The sequence below is a fragment of the Podarcis bocagei genome, assembly GCF_964188305.1.
Source record: "Podarcis bocagei genome assembly, chromosome: 6".
NCBI classification, from domain to species: Eukaryota; Metazoa; Chordata; class Lepidosauria; order Squamata; family Lacertidae; genus Podarcis; species Podarcis bocagei.
In genome coordinates this window covers 80,027,416-80,049,526 of record NC_138130.1, presented here as the reverse complement: position 1 = coordinate 80,049,526, position 22,111 = coordinate 80,027,416, and the positions used below count along the sequence as shown (strand labels likewise).

The window sequence follows — 22,111 nt, the reverse complement described above, 5'->3', positions numbered from 1 at the left end:
TGACAAAGCACAAACTTACAGTAGCTTCTAAGGTGCACCAAACACACAAACACACTTCTGGCAACTAAGCAGCTGCCATTCCCTTCCCAGACTTGCGCTCTGAGGGGGACGGTTGGAGCAACAGTGTAACCATGCTTCCACCCAAACGTAAGTTCCCGTGTCTGAAGGCCACACACAAGCAAACCTGTGACTTCACCCACATGGAAGGTGCCATTGTGCCTGCCTCTTCAAGTCCTTCCTGATCCTGGGAGACAGCGGGAAAAGGGCTGGAGGGGATTCTACTGGCCTGATTCTCCCAGGAACTGTCTACTTCTTTGTCTCCACCTTCTGGGACACCTCCCTTTCCAGCCCTGGCTCCTGCCTCGTGGGAGGAACAAAACCCCACAAATCACTGATTCCTTCCGCTTGGCCAGTCTTGAACATCCCTGCCTCCACCACACACTCCTCAGAGCCCTGCCAGTCCCTGACAAAATGCCTTCTTATCTTCTCATGGTGATGTTTTTGAGACATCCTGTATTTGCCAACATGCATCTTCTAATCTAAGCCAAAAATGAATTCAGGGGGCTTGTACTGTTTCGAAGCAGGCATTAAAAGCTCCCCAACCCTTGGTTGAGAGAAATGGGGGGGGGGGCTGTTTGGTAATGAATAAAATATAAAATATAAACCAGAACAAGCCTGTCCAGAACTGCAGCAGTTGCACCCATGCACAGATGGCAAGCCACTTCAAAATGCCTGGTACCCACTCTTTTACCATGCACTCCTATATTCCCTCCTAAAAAGTACATGGAAATAATTCATGAGCAGTAGAATGGTTCATCATGAGTTACCACCCCCATCGTTCTGCCTGGACACTGAGGTCCAGCGCCGAGGGTCTTCTGGCAGTTCCCTCACTGCAAGAAGCAAAGCTACATGGAACCAGGCAGAGGGCATTCTCGTTAGTGGCGCCCGCCCTGTGGAACACCCTCCCATCAGATGTCAAAGAGATAAACAACTACCTGAGATTTAGAAGACACCTAAAGGCAGCCCTGTTTAGGGAAGCTTTTAATGTGTGACATTTTAATGTATTTTTAATCTTTGTTGGAAGCTGCCCAGCGTGGCTGGGGAGGCCCAGCCAGAAGTGTGGGGTACAAATAAATTATTATTATTATTATTATTATTATTATTATTATTATTATTATTATTATTACCATGACGGCTCCCATTTTGCTTCTTTCCTGTCGTGTTTGGGAGCAACAATCCCTTGTTTAGTGTTACATCAGATGTGATGCTAAACCAGGGATTGTGGTTTGTTGCTCCTCTTTGTGCAGGGGGAAGAGCAAAGTGGGAGCAAGCTCTGCATTCACAACAAACAATTGACTATAGTTTAGTGTGACATGTGAACTATATATAATAACAACGAGTGACCTACCTGCTTTTTCTCTGTTCAACTCCTGAGACAGCATCTGCAAGAAAGAATTACATTTCTTAGTTGGCAAAACATTTTGTTTCCTTTCAAAATAGCAGAGGCACCCAAAGTAAAAGAGGATATTAAATTCTGAGATATCACCATCGTTGTCTGACCAACTCTAATGCTGCGAAACAAAAGGTACCGATAATGATTTTTTTGTGAACTCACAGATGGCTGCCAAAAATGGTTTTAATTAAGGGCTCGACCTATAGTTGTAAACAGATATTTACTCATTTGAAATACTTATGTCCCTTTTTTCCTTCTGGGCGCTGAGATCTCTAAGGTGGCTTACACCACGAACAGTATTAAAACACTAATATAATGTTAAAACACCGAAACAAAGACAGTGTGTCAGATAAAAAAAGAGCCAACTTTAAAATGCTGAGGGACAATACAGTTGAATATTGTGAGGCAGACTGTATATACAAGTGTACAGGTGAAATGGCTAGAGCTCATGTGTGTGGAATTTGGTGATGTTAGTTCTTCCAATAACACAGCGTTCTCAATGTCTCCTTATGTAGGTAAATCCCTGAGCACTCAAAACATTTGATGCTAGCGCCTGAGAACACTAACCTTTTTGTCCCTTCACGGGGCTGGCACCTATAATATCTGGTGCCTAGGAATGTGAAACATTTCTCAAGTATTAGGGGCTCTGATTTTTTATTTTAAATCAAGTTGTCTTCTCAAGTATTAGGGGCTCTGATTTTTTATTTTTTATTTTAAATCAAGATGTCTTCTCTGAATGATTTACTGCACATTAGGCACACTCGTTTTTATGGTCTGCTCTACAATGTTTGAGTGATGTGGCTAATAGAGTGATCTGATCACCTTCAACTTCCATAGTACCCAGTGGTATTTTTCTAGAAAAAGAGGGGGCCAGAACTCACCATGAACACCTCCCTTGTTCTCTTAGAATGGCAATGGCGTCTACCTGAGAGATGCCGGAACTGAGTTTCATTGAGTTCTGGCTGATAAAAAGCCCTGATAGTTCCATGGATAAACTGTTGGGGTTTTATTTTGTCATAATAAGGCTTGTGATTTTAAAATTTCCATGGAAATATTGACGCAGAACAAGCAGTTTTGAAATTACATAAATATGTGCCACAGTTGTCTTTGTTCTCTTTGAGCGTGTGTCAGCCCCCATCATCCAGCTCTGCCTCCTACGATTTCTGGTTCTTTTTGTGAAATTGTACCAACAAAAAATACAGTTATGTCTCTTGACCAATTCCAAATGGGAACACAAAACCTGACAGATGAAAAGTAATTTATAGAAATAATGTCTTATAGGAAATGGCACTCGTGGAACACTAGGACAGCAATTTATCTAAGCTGAATGGAAAGCATCAGCCTGAGCCATAGAAACTATGAATGAGCATGACCCCAACTGAGTGGGGAAAAACCTGACAGCATCTGCAAATATGACTAATAATGGCACACACAAGAATTTAGATTTAGTGCTTTTACAGGACATGTCAAAACAGTGCTAAGAGTACCAACAGTAGTAAATATATTATTATATTGCAATAATATGTTTATTTAAAGGTAAAGGTACCCCTGACCATTAGGTCCAGTCGCGGACAACTCGGGTTGCAGCGCTCATCTCGTTATATAGGCCGAGGGAGCTGGCATTTGTCTGCAGACAGCTTCCGGGTCATGTGGCCAGCATGACTTAGCCGCTTCTGGTGAACCAGAGCAGGGCACAGAAACGCCGTACCTTCCTGCCAGAGCGGTACCTATTTATCTACTTGCACTCTGATGTGCTTTCAAACTGCTAGGTGGGCAGGAGCTGGGACTGACCAACGGGCGCTCACACCGTCGCGGGGATTTGAACTGCTGACCTTCTGATCAGCAAGCCCTAGGCTCTGTGGTTTAGACCACAGTGCCACCCGTGTCCCTATATATGTTTATTTACTCAGAAGCAAATCTCACTGAGTCCAAAAGGTCTTACTTTCAAATAAATGTGTATAGGGTTGCACTGTCTAATTTGCTTATGGCAGTTAAAAAAATAAGCAGCAGCCAAGCAAATTTTAAAATTCTTAATTCCGTTTTCTTTCTTGCTGAGATTTGGAAGCTCTGACCACAGCTGAGTTACTCCTGATTTACCTGAATAAGAAAATAACAGTTGTTTCTCTTAGCTTTGTATAAAATTGTCTCAAGCCAATACTCTTATTTCCTAGGTTTGCCAAAGTCTGAGTACCAAATCTCTGGTTGCCAACCTGGTGCCCATGAGATCAGTGGTGCCCCTGAATTCTGCTGGTGCCCACAAAGCCTCTAAGTACATAGAGCCAAAGGAGAAAGCTGGAAGAGCAGTTTTCTCTTTTCAAGACTCCTGAGCAGTGATTGGGAAAGTGATTGAGTTAGGCTGAGATGGAAGTGACCTGACAGCCGGAGGGAGCAGCCGGAGGGAGAAAGTAGGGTGACACAGGATTCGGAGGGAGAGAAGGTGATATACAAGCCATGCATGTAAGCTGAATCCCATAAAACTGAACCTCTTGAAATTGCATCATTTAAAATGGGTCTTCTCCTGCCAACTTCAAATCACAGAACTGTAAAAATCACAGATTCAGAGCTTTCCAGATGCCCACAGATGAGTTGTGCGATTTGTTGATGGTTTGGTTGTTGTCCCACGTAAAAATCATTACCAGGTATGCTTCCGATTGATGTTTTTGTGGTGCTGTCAAGTAGAGCACCTATGATTCCGCCCACCTCTGTGCAGTCTACTAATATAAGCTTTTATTTGACAGCAGTTTTAGAATGTATAATCATGCAAATTCCAGAGGATCTGTTGTAATTCTGCTAGATTCCACTTTTACCCAAACCTCATAGAAAAACAAAGTGTGTGTGCTTTCTTGATATCTCTCATGGGTGTGTAATGAGGAGATGGGGCCATGGCATTCTTTCAATATTATTATTATTATTATTATTATTATTATTATTATTATTATTATTATTATTACTATTACTATTATTATTTTATATACCACCCTATAACTGGAGGTCTCAGGGTGGTTCACAGAACAAAATCAAAATATGAAACCACAAAATATATAATGATATATATCAGCATATAATCAAAATATATAATCATATATAATCAGAAATATAAAATTCCAGATATTCACACAGACCCCAAAAGGGTGGAAACCCCTGGAACTCATAGGTTTCCCCGTGGCTAACAGCAGTTTTGGGACACGATTTAAATCAGGAAAACACGAGGTTTAATACAGGAGGTGTATCTGACAATTAAGACTGCCTGGCCAGATAGATCTGACACCATCTGGATGTATTAGCAGATAAAGTAGCAATGATTGAAGATATTTGCCTCACATTTTGGTTAAACTCAATAAGATGCAAAATCACTACACAAGTTCCTCCTTGCTTTCTTCTTGGTTATCTTGTTTGCAATAGCTGCCATCCCTAGGAATATCAACCTTGCAAAAAAGGGATACCCAAAGAGATTCCCCTTCATGGATCACTGCCTTGCCCTGGCGAAGGGGCTTGAAGAACTCAGAGAAGCTATGAACTATGCCGAGCAGGGCACCCAAGATGAACAGGTCATAGTGGAGAATTTTGACCAAACGTGATCCACCTGGAGGAGGAACCGGCAAGCCACTCCAGTATCCCTGCCAAGAAAACTCCATGGATGAAGACAACAGGCATATAAAAGTTATGACGCTGGAAGATGAGCCCCTCAGGTCGGAAGGCGTCCAACATGCTACTGGGGAAGAGCGGAGGACAAGTACAAGTAGATCCAGAGCTGATGAAGCGGCTGGGCCAAAGCCGAAAGGACGCTCAGTTACAGATATGCATGGAAGCGAAAGGAAAGTCCAATGCTGTAAAGAAAAATATTGCATAGGAACCTGGAATGTAAGAACCATGAACCTGGGTAAGTTGGATGTGGTCAAAAATGAGATGGCAAGAATAAATATTGACATCCTGGGCATCAGTGAACTAAAATGGACGGGAATGGGCGAATTCAGTTTGGATGGCCATCATATCTACTATGTGGGCAAGAAACCCGCAAAAGAAATGGAGTGGCCCTCATAGTCAACAAAAGAGTGGCGAAAGCTGTACTGGGATGCATTCTCAAAAATGATAGAATGATCTCGATACGAATCCAAGGCAGACCTTTTAACATAACAGTAATCCAAGTTTATGCACCAACTACTGGTGCTGAAGAAACTGAAATTGACCAATTCTATGAAGACTTACAACACCTTATAGAAGTGACACCAAAGAAGGATGTTCTTCTCATTATAGGGGATTGGAATGCTAAAGTAGGGAATCAAGAGATAAAAGGAACAACTGGCAAGTTTGGACTTGGAGAGCAAAACGAAGCAGGGCAAAGGCTAATAGAGTTCTGTCAAAAGAACAAGCTGGTCATCACAAACACGCTTTTCCAACAACACAAGAGACGACTCTACACGTGGACATCACCAGATGGGCAGCATCGAAATCAGATTGATTATATTCTCTGCAGCCAAAGATGGAGAAGCTCAATACAGTCAGCAAAAACAAGACCTGGAGCTGATTGTGGCTCAGATCATCAGCTTCTTATAGCAAAATTCAAGCTTAAACTGAAGAAAGTAGGAAAAACCACTGGGCCGGTAAGATACAATCTAAATCATATCCCTTATGAATACACAGTGGAAGTGAGGAACAGGTTTAAGGATTTAGATTTGCTGGACAGAGTGCCTGAAGAACTATGGGTGGAGGCTCGCAACATTATACAGGAGGCAGCAACGAAAACTATCCCAATGAAAAGGAAATGCAAGAAAGCAAAGTGGCTGTCCAATGAGGCCTTACAAATAGCAGAGGAGAGAAGGCAAGCAAAATGCGAGGGAGATAGAGAAAGATACAGGAAATTGAATGCAGATTTCCAAAAAATAGCAAGGAGAGATAAGAAGGCCTTCTTAAACGAGCAATGCAAAGAAATAGAGGAAAACAACAGAATGGGAAGAACCAGAGATCTGTTCAAGAAAATTGGAGATATGAAAGGAACATTTCGTTCAAAGATTACCATAATAAAGGACAAAAGTGGTAAGGACCTAACAGAAGCAGAAGACATCAAGAAGAGGTGGCAAGAATACACAGAGGAATTATACCAGAAAGATATGGATGTCTCGTACACCCCAGGTAGTGTGGTTGCTGACCTTGAGCCAGACATCCTGGAGAGTGAAGTCAAATGAGCCTTAGAAAGCACTGCAAATAACAAGGCCAGTGGAAGTGATGGTATTCCAGCTGAACTATTTAAAATTTTAAAAGATGATGCTGTTAAGGTGCTACACTCAATATGCCAGCAAGTTTGGAAAACTCAGCAGTGGCCAGAGGATTGGAGAAGATCAGTCTACATCCCAATCCCAAAGAAGGGCAGTGCTAAAGAATGCTCCAACTACCACACAATTGCACTCATTTCACACGCTAGCAAGGTTATGCTTAAAATTCTACAAGGAAGGCTCAAGCAGTATGTGGACCGAGAACTCCCGGAAGTGCAAGCTGGATTTCGAAGGGGCAGAGGAACCAGAGACCAAATTGCAAACATGTGCTGGATTATGGAGAAAGCTAGAGAGTTTCAGAAAGACATCTACTTCTGCTTCATTGACTATGCAAAAGCCTTTGACTGTGTCGACCACAGCAAACTATGGCAAGTTCTTAAAGAAATGGGAGTGCCTGATCACCTCATCTGTCTCCTGAGAAATCTCTATGTGGGACAAGAAGCTACAGTTAGAACTGGATATGGAACAACTGATTGGTTCAAAATTGGGAAAGGAGTACGACAAGGCTGTATTTTGTCTCCCTGCTTATTTAACTTATATGCAGAATTCATCATGCGAAAGGCTGGGCTGGATGAATCCCAAGCCGGAATTAAGATTGCTGGAAGAAATATCAACAACCTCAGATATGCAGATGACACAGCCTTGATGGCAGAAAGTAAGGAGGAATTAAAGAACCTTTTATTGAGGGTGAAAGAGGAGAGCGCAAAATATGGTCTGAAGCTCAACATCAAAAAAACGAAGACCATGGCCACTGGTCCCATCACCTCCTGGCAAATAGAAGGGGGGAAAATGGAGGCAGTGAGAGATTTTACTTTCTTGGGCTCCATGATCACTGCAGATGGTGACAGCAGCCACGAAATTAAGAGACGCCTGCTTCTTGGGAGGAAAGCAATGACAAACCTAGACAGCATCTTAAAAAGTAGAGACATCACCTAGCTATGGTTTTCCCAGTAGTGATGTATGGAAGTGAGAGCTGGACCATCAAGAAGGCTGATCGCCGAAGAATTGATGCTTTTGAATTATGGTGCTGGAGGAGACTCTTGAGAGTCCCATGGACTGCAAGAAGATCAAACCTATCCATTCTTAAGGAAATCAGCCCTGAGTGCTCACTGGAAGGACAGATCGTGAAGCTGAGGCTCCAATACTTTGGCCACCTCATGAGAAGAGAAGATTCCCTGGAAAAGACCCTGATGTTGGGAAAGATGGAGGGCACAAGGAGAAGGGGACGACAGAGGACGAGATGGTTGGATAGTGTCTTCAAAGCTACAAACATGAGTCTGACCAAACTGCGGGAGGCAGTGGAAGACAGAAGTGCCTGGCGTGCTCTGGTCCATGGGGTCACGAAGAGTTGGACACGACTAAACGACTAAACAACAACAACAAAAGAGATTCAGGAAGTCTTTAGTCTGCTTTCAAATGCACCACTTCAATCACTTAAAACGTATATAATCCCACAAAACAATTGAGATGGCCGTTGCAGTGCCTGCCTAGAATAGAAACGCTGATGAAAAGCACAGAAGGTCGTTCAGCTTTGCTATAGAAGTTCTAAAGCTATGTTTGTCTGCATTGCAGAGTGCTATAAAAATCATTCACTCGCTCAGTTGCTTCTCCCAGGAGCAAAAGGTACCAGTTCATTTTGGCAATCCTTGCTGCGTTTGAAAAGTGTTGGAGGCAATTTAAAAACAATTTCCGAGGGAACATTAGATTCCCACCCCCCCTCCCCCAAGTATGTCCTATGTGAATTAAAAACATGAACCATTCATTTTATTTAAATGGATCTGGCGCAGTTTAGAATGATGATGTTTGTAAAGCAAATTTAGAGCACTTTGCAAACAAATGATTCAGCATCTCAATTTTTTTATTTTTTGCTTTATATGTTGCTAGGTACAATGCACACCGTGAGGCAGGCTTATTGCTGTAGATTTGAAATATTGGCTTGTATACAAGTCCCTCTCTTTGCACAGATGTGTACCAGGTAGCGCTATACGACCATCGTTGTCACACTCTTTTGATGCATGGTCAAATAAAGAAGCACCTATCAGACTTAATGGCTGTTTACAGTGCATAGGAAATCAATGGTGGTTGGTGTCTGGTTGCTCTTTCATAGCCATGTCCCTATCTGCCCCCACCTGACATCATGTATGACATCAGGTGTTGGACAGGTGGGTCCAACAGTTTGTGGGCAACAGTCTGACAGGTCTAATTGGACCCCCTGCCAGGTCTAATTAAACCAGTCCCCACCCCCTGGTTTACATATATGGAGAATCTGAAAGATAAGGGTTCCTAGTCCTTCCTCTGGCTTTGGGGTCATAGTGTTTCTTCCAGCACTGAATCACAATCTGATCTGTAAAATGAGAACACTTGCATGACTTTGGCTGCATAGCCATATACCAGCTTAAGATGCAGCTTGGTCGTTCTTTTTCTAAATCTGGATAGAGGCTGGTTTGGGGGGAAATGTGTCAAAATGCAGTATTTAATAAGAAATGACAGGATAGATATGGATTATGGCTAACTTTGTGCGTACATGGCTTCCCAAACCAGGGCTTGGAGAGCACGGGATGCAGAGTAAACAGGAGTGCAAGTCCTCATGACACAAAATTCTTTTTGGAGAGGGATAGAGGACTTGTAGGGCAAACAGAGCCTTCCATGCCTCTCTGACATACCCGCAAAGTTAAGAACGGATGCTACGAAGCAAAAAGGCTGTTCTAGGACTACCGTGTTGCGCAGTCATCAGCACTCACAGCAGTCTCTGTCTTAGAAAACTTTTAAGTATTCAATGGTGTTTGTGAATCTGATTATATCTCATCAGTTCCAGTTGGGTGCTCCATTCTAGTTGGAAGCAGGCAAGGAAGGGTAGCTGAGCTGTTCGTATTTTAGTGTCCCCCCCCCCCGCCACTGATATTCTTGCTTTTCCCATTAACTACATATTGCTCATATGATAATGTATCCCAATATATTTTGATTTTGACGCTAGGCTTCAGAGTCATGAGATACATCTATAACATTAAGAAGAAGAGTCCCTGGATAATTAGATGTGCCTTTGGATCACTTGATAACATCTGTAACTGAAAACTTGTGCAGATGTTATACTGTAATTTCCTCATCACACACATGCACCCTGCAAATCAAACATATTATACACAAGCAAAAACAGAAAAAACACACAAAAAATTAAGAAAAATAGGGCATATGGCGGATCATTACGTTATTCCTTCCAAAAAATGGATGAATAAAGCCTATTGTTTCTTTTTTAAGACATGGAAAGTAAATCAGGTGTTCACGTGTTAACACAACAAACCATTAGTATTGGCCTTAGCAATTTCAGTCTGCTAAAGTTGTCATCAAGTTCCTGGATGCTATCCAACAGTACTCTGGCTTGCTTTTTACAGGTCAAAGGTGTCACGATGTAGCTAGTGTGTAAGGAGAGACATGTAAAGAAATGAGACAACATACCTGTCTATGAGTGCTTTTCCTGGAATAAAATACAATAACAGACTCTCCAGAAATAACACATAGGGAGCTGCCTTATACCAAGTCAGTATTGGTCCATCTAGCAGAGTTTTGTCTGCAATGACTGGCAGTTTTTAAAAAATAAATATTCCTTTATTTACAAGTATACAGGCAGTGTTTAAGGGCAGGGGGCAACGAGTCACTCTTCTAAGGCAGAGGACCTGCTTCCCCACATCAAATCCTGAGAGAGGACCAGTGCTCTTTTCTTTCCCAAAGGGACAAACTGCTACTTTAGCTTGGATTCCTGCATTGCAGGAGGCTGGACTAGATGACATTTGCGGTCCCTTCCAACATAAGAATCAGGAGAACTACTGGTATAACCTGTAGAAAAATAATTCTCCCTACATCCATCACATTTCAAGGCATTTAGAAAGAGGGCTAATCCTGGGATGCAGGAACTATTAAAATGCCCTTTTATAAAACATTTACAAAGAGGTCAGATGAAGATGAATAATAGATATGCTAATAAGTGGCCAAATCAATGGTTAAATATAGTCAAGGACCAGCAGATGAACTGGCTGATTATGAGTCAAAGAGGAGAGCAGCCAGGATTATTCCCCCACCCACCTCACTCCACCTGAGCAAACCAGAGAGCAGGAATGATGTGCAAACACCTTTAGGATCCCTTTTGCAAACCAGCCTTTTGTCTCTTTCTGACAGCACATTCCCACTTAAAGGTGGAGGAACAACAGAGAGCCGTACACTTTAGTCTCAATCAGTGCCAAATGAACAATGGAGAGCCTTACACTTTAGTCTCATAATCTCAGTGCCATATGAAGACGCCTGTCAAGAGCATCCTGTATCACAGCACTGAAAACAGCTGCAGAGGTACAGTGCAGTGATGCTACACATTTTTGCATTGCAGCTTTCTGCAGAACAAATGACATGTTGAGCAGTACATGACTGTCTGCAAGGAATACGGCTGCCAAGGAGAGCTCTTGTGTTTTTAAGAACTTCCTGGCTTGAAGAAATTAAGCAGGTGACGATTTTCCTTGTCTGTTCACCAGGAAATGCTCCTCACTTACTACATTTCTGCAATACAGACAGCACTAAAGGCACAGGGGGGGGGGGGATCTTCCTGAAAATAAATGCAACCCCATGGGTGCATGGAGTCCATCGTATTCAACATCTTGTTACTTCCATTTTTCCAGGAAAGAAAGGATGCTGAACTTCTACCACAGCCTCCTTGGCAGCTTGCTTCTTCAGGGAAAAAGCTTGTCCATAGTTTTGAAGTCATAGAATTTTAGAGCTGGAAGGGACAACAAGGGTCATCTAGTCCAACCCCCAACAATGCAGGAATATTTTGCTCAATGTGGGGCTAAAACCTGCGACCCTGAGATTAAGAATTTTCCAATGATTGTTCTGGGGTACAGGTGGCGCTGTGGGCTAAACCACTGAGCCTCTTGGGCTTGCCGATCAGAAGGTCGGCGGTTCGAATCCCCACAATGGGGTGAGCTCCCGTTGCTCGGTCCCTGCTCCTGCCAACCTAGCAGTTTGAAAACACGTCAAAGTGCAAGTAGATAAATGGGTGTTTCCATGCGCTGCTCTGGTTTCGCCAGAAGCGGCTTAGTTATGCTGGCCACACGACCTGGAAAAACTGCGGACAAACGTCTGCTCCCTTGGCCAGTAAAGTGAGATGAGCGCCGCAACCCCAAAGTCATTCGTGACTGGACTTAACTGTCAGGGGTCCTTTACCTTTTTAAAATGATTGTTCCTAGCAAGCTGAAGACAGATATGTTTTCAGCACCCATGGGATACTTGTGGCCCTCCAGATATTGCTGGACTACAACTCCCTGATCATAGAGTCATAGAGTTGGAAGAGAGAGACCCCATGGATTATCTAATCAGACCCCCCCTGCAATGCAGAAATATGCAGCTTTACAGGGACCAAACCTGTGACCTTGGCATTATCAGCACCATGTTCTAACCAACTGAACTGACACCTTATCATTTGCCTGCGCTGGCTGGGTCTGATGGCAGCCACAAGCTCCTCACCCCTGGTTTTCAGAGTTACTTCCTGCTAACAACGGGTTTATGTGTTTGTGTATAGCAGCCAAATTCAGAAATAAATAGTCTGGTACAACTGCTGGTTGAGACAATAAAGCAACTTTATTACTTAAAACAAAAACTGTTCTGAGTACAAGCTGACATGCGGCCATCATGGAGTCATGAGGTTAACAAAAGGAATATCTAACACTGGCCGACTGGAAGAGGAGGAGGATGGAAGCAAAGCTTGCGTTTGGAGGGTGGGAAACCCAATCCAACAAAGGTAGTTTCTTAAGAAGGAACCAGCAGGGAAGAATAAAGCGCTTTCCTGTCTATTGCCCCTAACTGGTTCAGGCAACTTATTGCAAACGTTGTTGCTTTACTCCCAACAACCAGTTCAGAGGCTAGAATTTCTATGCTACTGTACTTTGGTAGCCAGATGATACACATAAAGAAGGGAAGGGAGCATTGGTGGTGCGGGAATAAAAGGTCAGCTGCTCCTTTAAACAAAGATGCAAATGTTAGTAGCGGTACTGGAGTGGGGGAGATACACTAAGTCCAGTGAAATACATATTTTAAAAGAAATGAATAGCAAGGAGATCTTTAAACGGCAGGATATTATTTGGGGAACCGGTTTGCACTTTTTTCTTTATTTTTACAGCACAGCCATAATGTGTTTATGTGTGTACAGTGGTACCTCAGGTTACATACGCTTCAGGTTACAGACTTCGCTAACCCAGAAATAGTACCTCAGGTTAAGAACTCTGCTTCAGGATGAGAACTGAAATTGTTTGGTGGCAGAGGGAAGCCCCATTAGCTAAAGTGGTACCTCAGGTTAAAAACAGTTTCAGGTTAAGAATGGATCTCCGGAACAAATTAAGTACGTAACCAGAGGTACCACTGTATCTAGAAATAATGACACTGCCTGCTATGTTCTCTTGCACGTTCCTGTCCTTCTGCTGCACTCAACTGCTCACTCTTCACTTCGCTTCATTTCAATTCCCGATTTCTCTTGACAGCTTCTCTAGATTATGACCTTGGCTACAGTACAAGGCGCTGCCCTCTGGTTTGTCGTTTTGATTAAGACAAGTGGCTTGAGCCGAGCTGGAGTTTGGAAGACACCCGACAGTTATACATGCGAGAGGCAACCTTGCACTACTGTGCTTCTGACCGTCTCCAACATGCAACAGCGCCATCTGCATTATGTTCTACATTTGTTGTTCTCTGGGGAATGTCAAAGGAAGACATTGCAAGGCTGAGCCAAAACCACTCGTTCATTTTCAGGAAACGGTTTGCAAGCTGCAAAAGGCAGCACAACTTTAAGAACTTTATGCCCAAGTTTGCCTCTTTTCTCCTCATTCATTTTTCCATGTGTGTTATTTTTATATAAAGATTTTAAGTCTGAAGGCAGGCACTGTCTCACTACTAATGCTTTTAAATAACCTTATTAACATTTTCTTTTGGTTTCCTTTCAGTCCCCGCGCCCCAGTGATAAACACTTCTAGCAGTTCTATGGCTAGTTTTGCTTTCAACAAGAGTGTGGCATCCCTAAATACTTGTATAATGGTATGTTTTGCATGTGCCTATCATAATTTATGTCCTCCTTTAAAAATTCTCTCTGAAAGAAAAACTTGCTGTTCCAATTGTTTGGGGCAAATGGTAGTTGGTCATCTTCTAAAGATGCACTGAGGCTGTCTTTTTGGGTGGTCAATCAAAGCCATTACCAGTTCTGGGCCTAATTGAGGGAGTAAAGTAAGGTGTTGAACCTAGGGGAGAGCCATAGCTGTCAACATTTCCCTTTTTTAAAGGGAAATTCCCTTATTCCGAATAGGATTCCTCGCAAGAAAAGGGAAAAGTTGACAGCTATGGGGAGAGCCCAGAGAGGATAATGCACACTTTGCATGCAGAAAGTCCAAGGTTTAATCCTTTGCATCTCCAGTAAAAAAATAAGAAACAGGTAGTAGGTAATGGGGAAGACCTTTACCTTCTCTTGAGCTCCTAGATACTTTTGCATGCAATTCATGTTCTCTATAGATCTTCCTCTACCCACCCCCCATATAAATCTCTCTCCAATTTATTGCAAGGTACAGATTGTGTGGACTACAGTGGTGCCCCGCAAGACGAATGCCTCGCAAGACGGAAAACTCACTAGACGAAAGGGTTTTCCGTTTTTGAGCTGCTTCGCAAGACGAATTTCCCTATGGGCTTGCTTCGCAAGACGAAAACGTCTTGCAAGTTTGTTTCCTTTTTCTTAACACCGTTAATACAGTTGCGACTTGACTTCGAGGAGCAACTCATAGAACACACTGTACATAGTAGCCTTTTTTGAGGTTTTTAAAGACTTTGGTGATTTTTGAAGCTTTTCCAAAACTTCTTTTGCAGCCATTTGGTAAGTTAAGCTTTTAAAACTTTTTTGGGGGTTTTTGGATTTTGGGTTGGGGTGTTTGGAATTCAAGGACTTGGTGTTGGAAAGGGGTTTGCAAGAATCTGGAAGCTTGTTTTTTTCCCTGCATTTTTATGATTTTCTGTGACCATTGGGCCACTCTGCTGTTTTTTTTTTTAAAAAATCTGGATTTGAATTTCTGTGTGCTGGGTGGCTGGGAGAACAGTTGGGGAGGGGTTTGCAAGAATCTGGAAGCTTGTGGGTTTTTTTCTGCATTTTTATGATTTTCTGTGACCATTGGGCCACTCTGCTGTTTTTTTAAAAAAATTCTGGGTTTGAATTTTGAAATGCTCTTTACATTATGTGTGACTTTAAAGAGCACTTAATAAACTCTTGTTGTACCAAATTTGGCTTTGTTTGGACTTTTTTTGACCATAGGAACGCATTAATTGATTTTCAATGCATTCCTATGGGAAACCGTGCTTCGCAAGACGAAAAATTCGCTAGACGAAAAAATTCGCGGAACGAATTAATTTCGTCTTGCGAGGCACCACTGTATGTAGAAAAAATGGGTACTCAGTCTCCATTGATTTCAAATCAAAAAGTTGTGTATATGCAATCTGTATTGGCTTCCTTGTGTCACTTGATAACTGCTAGTATCAGCAGTAGTGACTTCTGGCAGAAGTCCTGGTGGTTTTTTCCTAAGCATTCCTTTATTCTGACAACATCTTGTGATTATGTGGGACGCTGCTTACCTCCCCCCCCCACCATTTATTCAAGTTGGCACCCATGCTCTGGACCTCATGTGTGGAAGGCACACAAAGAAGGGCCTCAAATGATTACTGCAGAGTCCAAGTCAGTTTCTATGGGGAGAGGCGGTCCTTGAGGTACTGTGGTCCTGAGCCGTTTAAGGCTTTATATGTCAAAAACTGCATTTGGAATTGTACCCAGAAACTAATTGGTAGCCAGTGCAGTTGGGCCAGGATCTGTGTCATATACTCAAACTGTCTTGCCCCAGTGAGCAACCTGGCCACTGAATTCTGCACCAGCTGAAGTTTCTGAACCATCTTCAGAGGCAGCCCTAAGTATAACGCAACATGCATTTGATTGACAGGAAGTTGTGCAGCATCTGCACAAACAAATCTGAATGAAAGCTAAATAACCAGAAGACATCAAATACAAGCTCCATGCAAGCTTTGTACAAACAAATCAGGAAGAATGCTTAATAAACAGGCCATATGGAGAGGCCAGGAATGAAAAACAGCTGTGCCAGTTGTCAAAATCCCTGGATGAAACCCTTTAGCACTGTGCAACACTAAAGGCCAGATTCAACTATCCGGTTCCCAAAAGCATAACTGTGCTTTCCCCCTTCTCCTGCAAATCTGCTCTGGAGGGTTTGGAAAAGTCCAAAACAGAAAATGGGGGAGGAAAGTGAAGATTGCTTGCCCAATGGAATGATCTTATTAGCTGAATTCCACCCTAAAAAGTGTGTTTACTTTTCAATTATTATTTTTTTGCATGTCACAGTTAATATATTTTTTAAAAAACCACATCACCTGGTTGATACAGGATTAGAAGATAGTTCTTTAAAAATAAATTGAGGTTTTACTAAAGTTGATGGAAAAGAACAACCAAACTTACCAAAATTAAAAAATGCTTTCTCTATTAAGGCTGAGGTTCCAAGCTTCTGAGCACTTTTCAAGAAACTGTTGTATGTACTCAAAATATTGTAATATTGCAGAAGAAAAACTGGCAATCTGCAGACCTCCTCCCCTGCCTGAAAGCACAGTAAAAAACCCAAACTAGCAACCCACTCTCAAACAGCCTCCCCCCAAAAGCCAAAAACACCTTTTAAACAAAACAGTTGTGAGGAATAGAGAACTTTGGCAGGTGTCATGGACAGTCACTTACAGACACACTGTTAAGACCATATTCACGGAAGACAATCTTACTTGCTGAGGAGGAGGAGGAGGACCAATTCTACAACTGATGCCACAAAGACAACTAGTAAGAATAAAGTCACATGCATTTAATTGCCAAGATGGAAAAGGGTCAACACAAGATGTCTGAGATCATCAAGAAGAACTTAAGTCTTCCTGGCGAAAAACAGAATTTTTCCTTTCATGCAGAAAACAGGAGATGCTAAGTGGAAAATACTGTTTCAGCTTCTATATAGAACACTAACGTCCTTAGGGTCCTTTGTTCTAATAACAAGAGTTAAATAAATAAAGTCAGAGGAAATGAAAAGAGAGAGCATCTGAGAAAACCAAGTTACTGTAAAAGTAAATACAAATAAAATGCCAAGAAGTTGTGGGACGGGGGTGGGTGGGTGGAGTCAGGATGATACTTGTAGTTCCCACGCCAAATCTTCCAACATCAACACTGTGGTTTGGCTGGACATTATCAGGAATGACTTGCCACGCACATTTACATGTCATGACTCACACAAATGCTCCACTTCCGAACCATACTTCCTTTGGCTTCCCAGCCCAGCTGTGTTTTCAATTTGAATTAGTAATGATATCATGCATCTTCAGTTCAGGCTACAGACAACGGTACCCAAGCCTCCGATTAAAGCAACTATGAACCTGCTTTGTTTTTGTTTCTTAAAAAGTGACTTTTATGTCATTAGGATACTTGGCTAAACACAAGTTGAAAATGTTGGCATGATATATTTTCCAGCTAACCTATTTGGTGTGTTTCTAAGTTTGTACAGAGCACCCTGGTGCAAATGTCTGGTATCAAAAGTGGCTTGCTTAAGTCCTATGCAGACTGGTCTTACAATCTCCTTTCCCTTCCTCCCCCACAACAAACACAGATTACTCTGTGAGGTGAGTGAGGCTGAGAGACTTCAAAGAAGCGTGACTAGCCCAAGGTCACCCAGCAGCTGCCTGTGGAGGAGTGGGAAGCGAACCCGGTTCCCCAGATTACGAGTCCACTGCTCTTAATCACTACACCACACTGGCTCTCATGGAGAGATGCTTCCTTGCCACCACCCCCACTCAGGACAAGTGCCAGTCCATCATCCTCCCCAAGTTTGGAAGCAGTGGCACTGGAGGGGGAAATAGAGACATTCCGGGATTAAATCAGAAGCTGGGATGGCTTTCACGAGTCTGTCCCTAGAAAATTGGGATGCTTGGAGGGTATGCTGTCCATTCTACTAGCTGCTTTGGGCCAGGCTCTAGGAGGCTCCACACTACTGAGAAAAGCTTTGCCAGACAGCACAGTGAGGATGCAACAGTCAGCAAAGCTTTGCTACCTTCACTGCCACTAGGTAGACTCAGTGTTCGACTGCATTTGACTGGATTTTTCCTACACTCCACATTCGAGCCTTCTCCCAGCTTGTTTCCTCACCCTAAGCTCTGGAATATACCAGAGCTGTGTTGATATCCAGTTGCCTCTTTCTGCACTAGCTAGGAAGTGGCCCAGTACCACTCACTCTGAATTTGGCCTGCTAAATATCCCTCTCAGCATGAAAGCTCATTTGATACTGGGAGAGGCAACAGCCAGGTCAGAGAATCAGCACTGTGTTTCTGGTGAACACATCTGGGGACTGTGCCAGGGCAAAAGCAGCGCATGAAGCACTGTGGTTTTTAATGGCCTAGCTGGCATCCCTCCCAAGTGTGAAATTAAAGACCTTACAGAGTACAGTTGCTTAGAGAAAGATGGCAGCTGCTAATGGCGCCATGCCCTGTATCTATGTGGCACCAGTGTTTTGGAATACCCTCCTGGCTGAAATATGAAAGGTCCCATCAGTTTTGGCATTCCTCCAGCTCTTGAAGACACACCTGTTTGCCTTGAACTTGCACCTGTGACCTAATTGTTTTAATTGTTTCATTGATCTAATTGTTTTAACGAGCTTGTTTTATTGCATTTTTACATTATGAATGTTTTAAAGTTTTGATGGAATTGTTTCATTATGTTTTAACTCTGTATGAACTTTATGATTGATTTTATACTTGTAAACTGTTTAAAAGCCATTTTGTCATGTAATAATAATAATAATAATAATAATAATAATAATAATAATAATAATTTATTATTTATACCCCGCCCATCTGGCTGAGTTTCCCCAGCCACTCTGGGCGGCTCCCAATCAAGTGTTAAAAACAGTAAGTGTAAGTGTAAATGTAAGTAGTAAATAATAATAGTAGCAATAATGATATTAATAATAATAATAATTCAAAGTGGAATCTATGACTGGATGCATGCACAACGCATACTTGTCATAACTCAGAGATGAAGGCTGGCTAATTGAAGTTTAATTGAGCCTAAGAACTGACCTAGGGCTCCTAAGCTACTTTTTGAACTTGGGGCAGAATGGGTGGCTGCTTTGAGGGAACCTTTTGCAAAAATCAGAAGAAAATTTAGGTCAGGGAAGTATGGACCGATGTGCTCACAATGTACGGGTGAGGCTGTCAGATTTATTAAAATAATTAGCACTAGTCCACGAAGGATTGCAGGTGAATATGAAAGATGTTCTTATATTTTATAGCCAATGTTTTTCAGCATACAGTTCTTCACAAGTGCAGAGCAAAAGAGATATTTGCCCTTGAGCCTAAAACTGACATAAAATATTTACAAAGCTCACATAGCAACTTGTAAGGCTCAGTTAGTGTATGGATTTGGAATTTCCCTGATAAAATGAAGCTCTGGGAAGTGTTTATTGCACTATTTATAAGTGGCATTGCAAGTGAAATCCTTATGCTGATCCCGCTCACAGAGTCAAAGAAAATGCCACCTACTTTAAATAAATAGGGCCTTTACTGTAAATCCTCTCAGGCAACTGTCTTCTTTCCTTTTACCTGCCAGTAAACTTCTTTGTTATTGCCCTGTTATGATCTCTTTCCCTTAAGGGCCATGCAAAGAAGTGCTAAATCATTCCTCTCTCAAAGTACATTGAGCACCTCTCTTTATTGCCAGCAAGTTAAAAATAAAATTCCAGTGTAAGCAGAATTATTCTGTACGTAGACAACGTGACAATTTAAACCATACTGAAACACATAATTCTTGAGCTCTGAGTATAGCCTACTTCCCCTTATTTCCCCCCCAGATTTTATTGTCGATTTTTGTGAATTGTGGATTGCTGCCTTCAACAGCATACTCCTATCTCCCCCCCCCCCCACTGCCACTATGTAAAGAATATGGAGTCAGTGCAGAAGAATGGCTAAAAACCTGAGGTATGAACGCCTTTGGTTTAAATCCTGTCACTACTCATTTATATGATATTGGCAGCCAGGATGCTAAATGATAAATTTTGAAAAAGGAAAAAAAATCCCTTGCTCAAAACAGCAGTTTATCAAATTATGGGAATTGGTAACCAAGTATAATTTGGACGCTGTGGGTAAGACAAAGACAACAAAGAATCCATCAATCTGAGCAAAAATGGGACCCACTCAAGGCTTTCAGGAACAAAGGCAAATATATTTATGGATCTGATTTAATTAATTATAGTTTCTTTGTTTCATATTGTAGGTATAAATGTAGGGTAGTCTGTTGGGGATTTCTTCTTCCTTTTCTGTTCTATTGTTAGGTTTTCTTTTGTATCTGTGAATGTTTTGTACCTTTCCCCCTAAACAAATAAATGAAAATATTTCCACTTCTGTAAACTTGATAGATGGCAAACCACTGTCTTTGGCCTAAGCCCACAACTGCAATATGAAGGTAAAAATAGTAACCTGCCTAGAGGGTTGATGTACGGATTCCTGAGATAACCTTAGTGAAGAGCTCTTAACATTCCAAAAGTGATGCATAAACAATGGTGATTTTTGGCTGCAGAAATGAGTGAATTCTAGCTGAATTTGTGCTTACCACCCTTCAGAACCCTAAATCCTTTAAAATCAACAATAAGTTATTGGTGGGGGGCGGGATAGATTCTCCTTCCAGTTACAGTGGACCTGTGGCTTGCATTCCCGAAAGCTCACTGGATTTGCTGAAAAACAAGAGGGCACAAGGCCTATATACTATAAAGCAGTGGTGCTCAAACTTTTTTCAAGGACGGCCAGATTTGAAGTGAAGGGCCGTGAGGGCCAACCTAAGTTGTTGCGCTTTTTTTAGGATTGAAATTGTTGAGCTTTTTTTTTTTTAGGGTTGAAGTTGTTGAGGGGTTTTTTGAGGATTTTACCCCATAAACTGCCGAAGGGGCCAGATTAGGCCCTCGAAGTGGACTTTGGACATGTCTGTGGTAGAGCCTTTGGCCAACAAGGGAATCAAGGTGGGAAAGGAGATTGCAGAGGAGCTGAACGGATTATTTGCATCTTTCTTCAGAGCAGAAGACTCGCGAGTAACATAAAAGTAATAAGGTGAAACAGGAGAGATGGGAGCCGGGAAGGGCGGTGGAAGGGCCCGGCTGGGCGGCGACTCACCTCGCAGGCGGTGCGCCATTCCTTTGGCCCAGGCGAGGCGGTGGCGGCGGCTGCTTGGCGACCTCCTCGCCCGCCTCCTCCTCGGGCTCAAAGCCCGGGTTGTCCTGGCTCCAGGCCTGCCTCGAGCAAGACGAGAGTGGCGGCGGCGGTGAGCAAGACGAAGGAGGAGGAGGAGAAGAAGCGCCGACGACTCTGCCGCTGCTGCCCAGTGGGTCCCGCAGCCGCCCCAGATGCTCCAGGCTGCCGGGAGGGCAAAGTCCCGCCATGGCCCCCCGACCCTGGACGAAGGCCGCTGCCGCCTCAGAAATTTTCTCTCAGGCCGGCCGAGTAGCGGCGCAGGAAGGGAGCGCCTTCGCTTTCTCCACTGCCTGCCTTCCAGCCCCCCATCCCTGCCCACAGCGCGCCGCCTCGCAGGGGGAAGTGGGCAGGCCGGGCTGGCGGCTACACGGGCCACATGGTGGGGTCTGGCGGGCCGGATTTGGCCCGCGGGCCTTGTGTTTGACATCCGTGTTATAAAGCAAATCTAAGTCCCCTAACCCCATGTTTTTCCTACCATGCTAATCTGATGGGGAGTATTGCAGATGACAATTGGCAGTCAGGAAGGGTGCTTAATCCTTCCCACCTATTTTCCCTTCCAAATACATCCACCTGCCGCTGCACTCATGTTTATTGGCATGCACTTGAGCAATACATGGCTGCTGGTACGTGTGGTTCTGTTGAACACTGCAGCTGGTTGGGAAAGAATGTTTCATAAGGGCTGTAATGAATGATACATAAAGGCTGTAAATGCTACCCATTCCTTCCCTGAATTTTTCAGCTTCTGATTACAGCATCTGTAATTTCTCATCCTGCGACCTGGTGGGAAACATCAGCAGCCTCTTTCTGGCAAGCGACTAAACCTTTGCAATTCCATGTAAGGCAAAAGCTGCAGTGGCAGCCACCCAAGCAGAAGGTAGCGCTTCTGTAAGGGATTTCAGATGCTGCTAGTGAACTCGGGTGATTGAGAGACTGTTTGGAAACTGAGGCCAGGCTACTGAAAAATAACGTGGTGTCTTCTCCATACTTGGTGCACTTCCCATTGAATTAAAAGAAAAAAGTAGAAATAATTCCACCAAAGTTCCTCAATTAGGACTGAGTGTTCTCA

The 22,111-nt window shown here is 42.9% G+C and overlaps 1 protein-coding gene across 1 annotated transcript in view; it reads right to left on the bottom strand.

The window, feature by feature from the left end:
- STARD13 (StAR related lipid transfer domain containing 13) overlaps nt 1–22,111 on the bottom strand; it is a 234,524-nt gene that overhangs the window by 168,695 nt on the left and 43,718 nt on the right. The window contains exon 3 of the mRNA XM_081197878.1: nt 1,409–1,442. Coding sequence (XP_081054004.1) covers nt 1,409–1,442 — 34 coding nt within the window. The remainder of the gene's footprint in view (nt 1–1,408; nt 1,443–22,111) is intronic.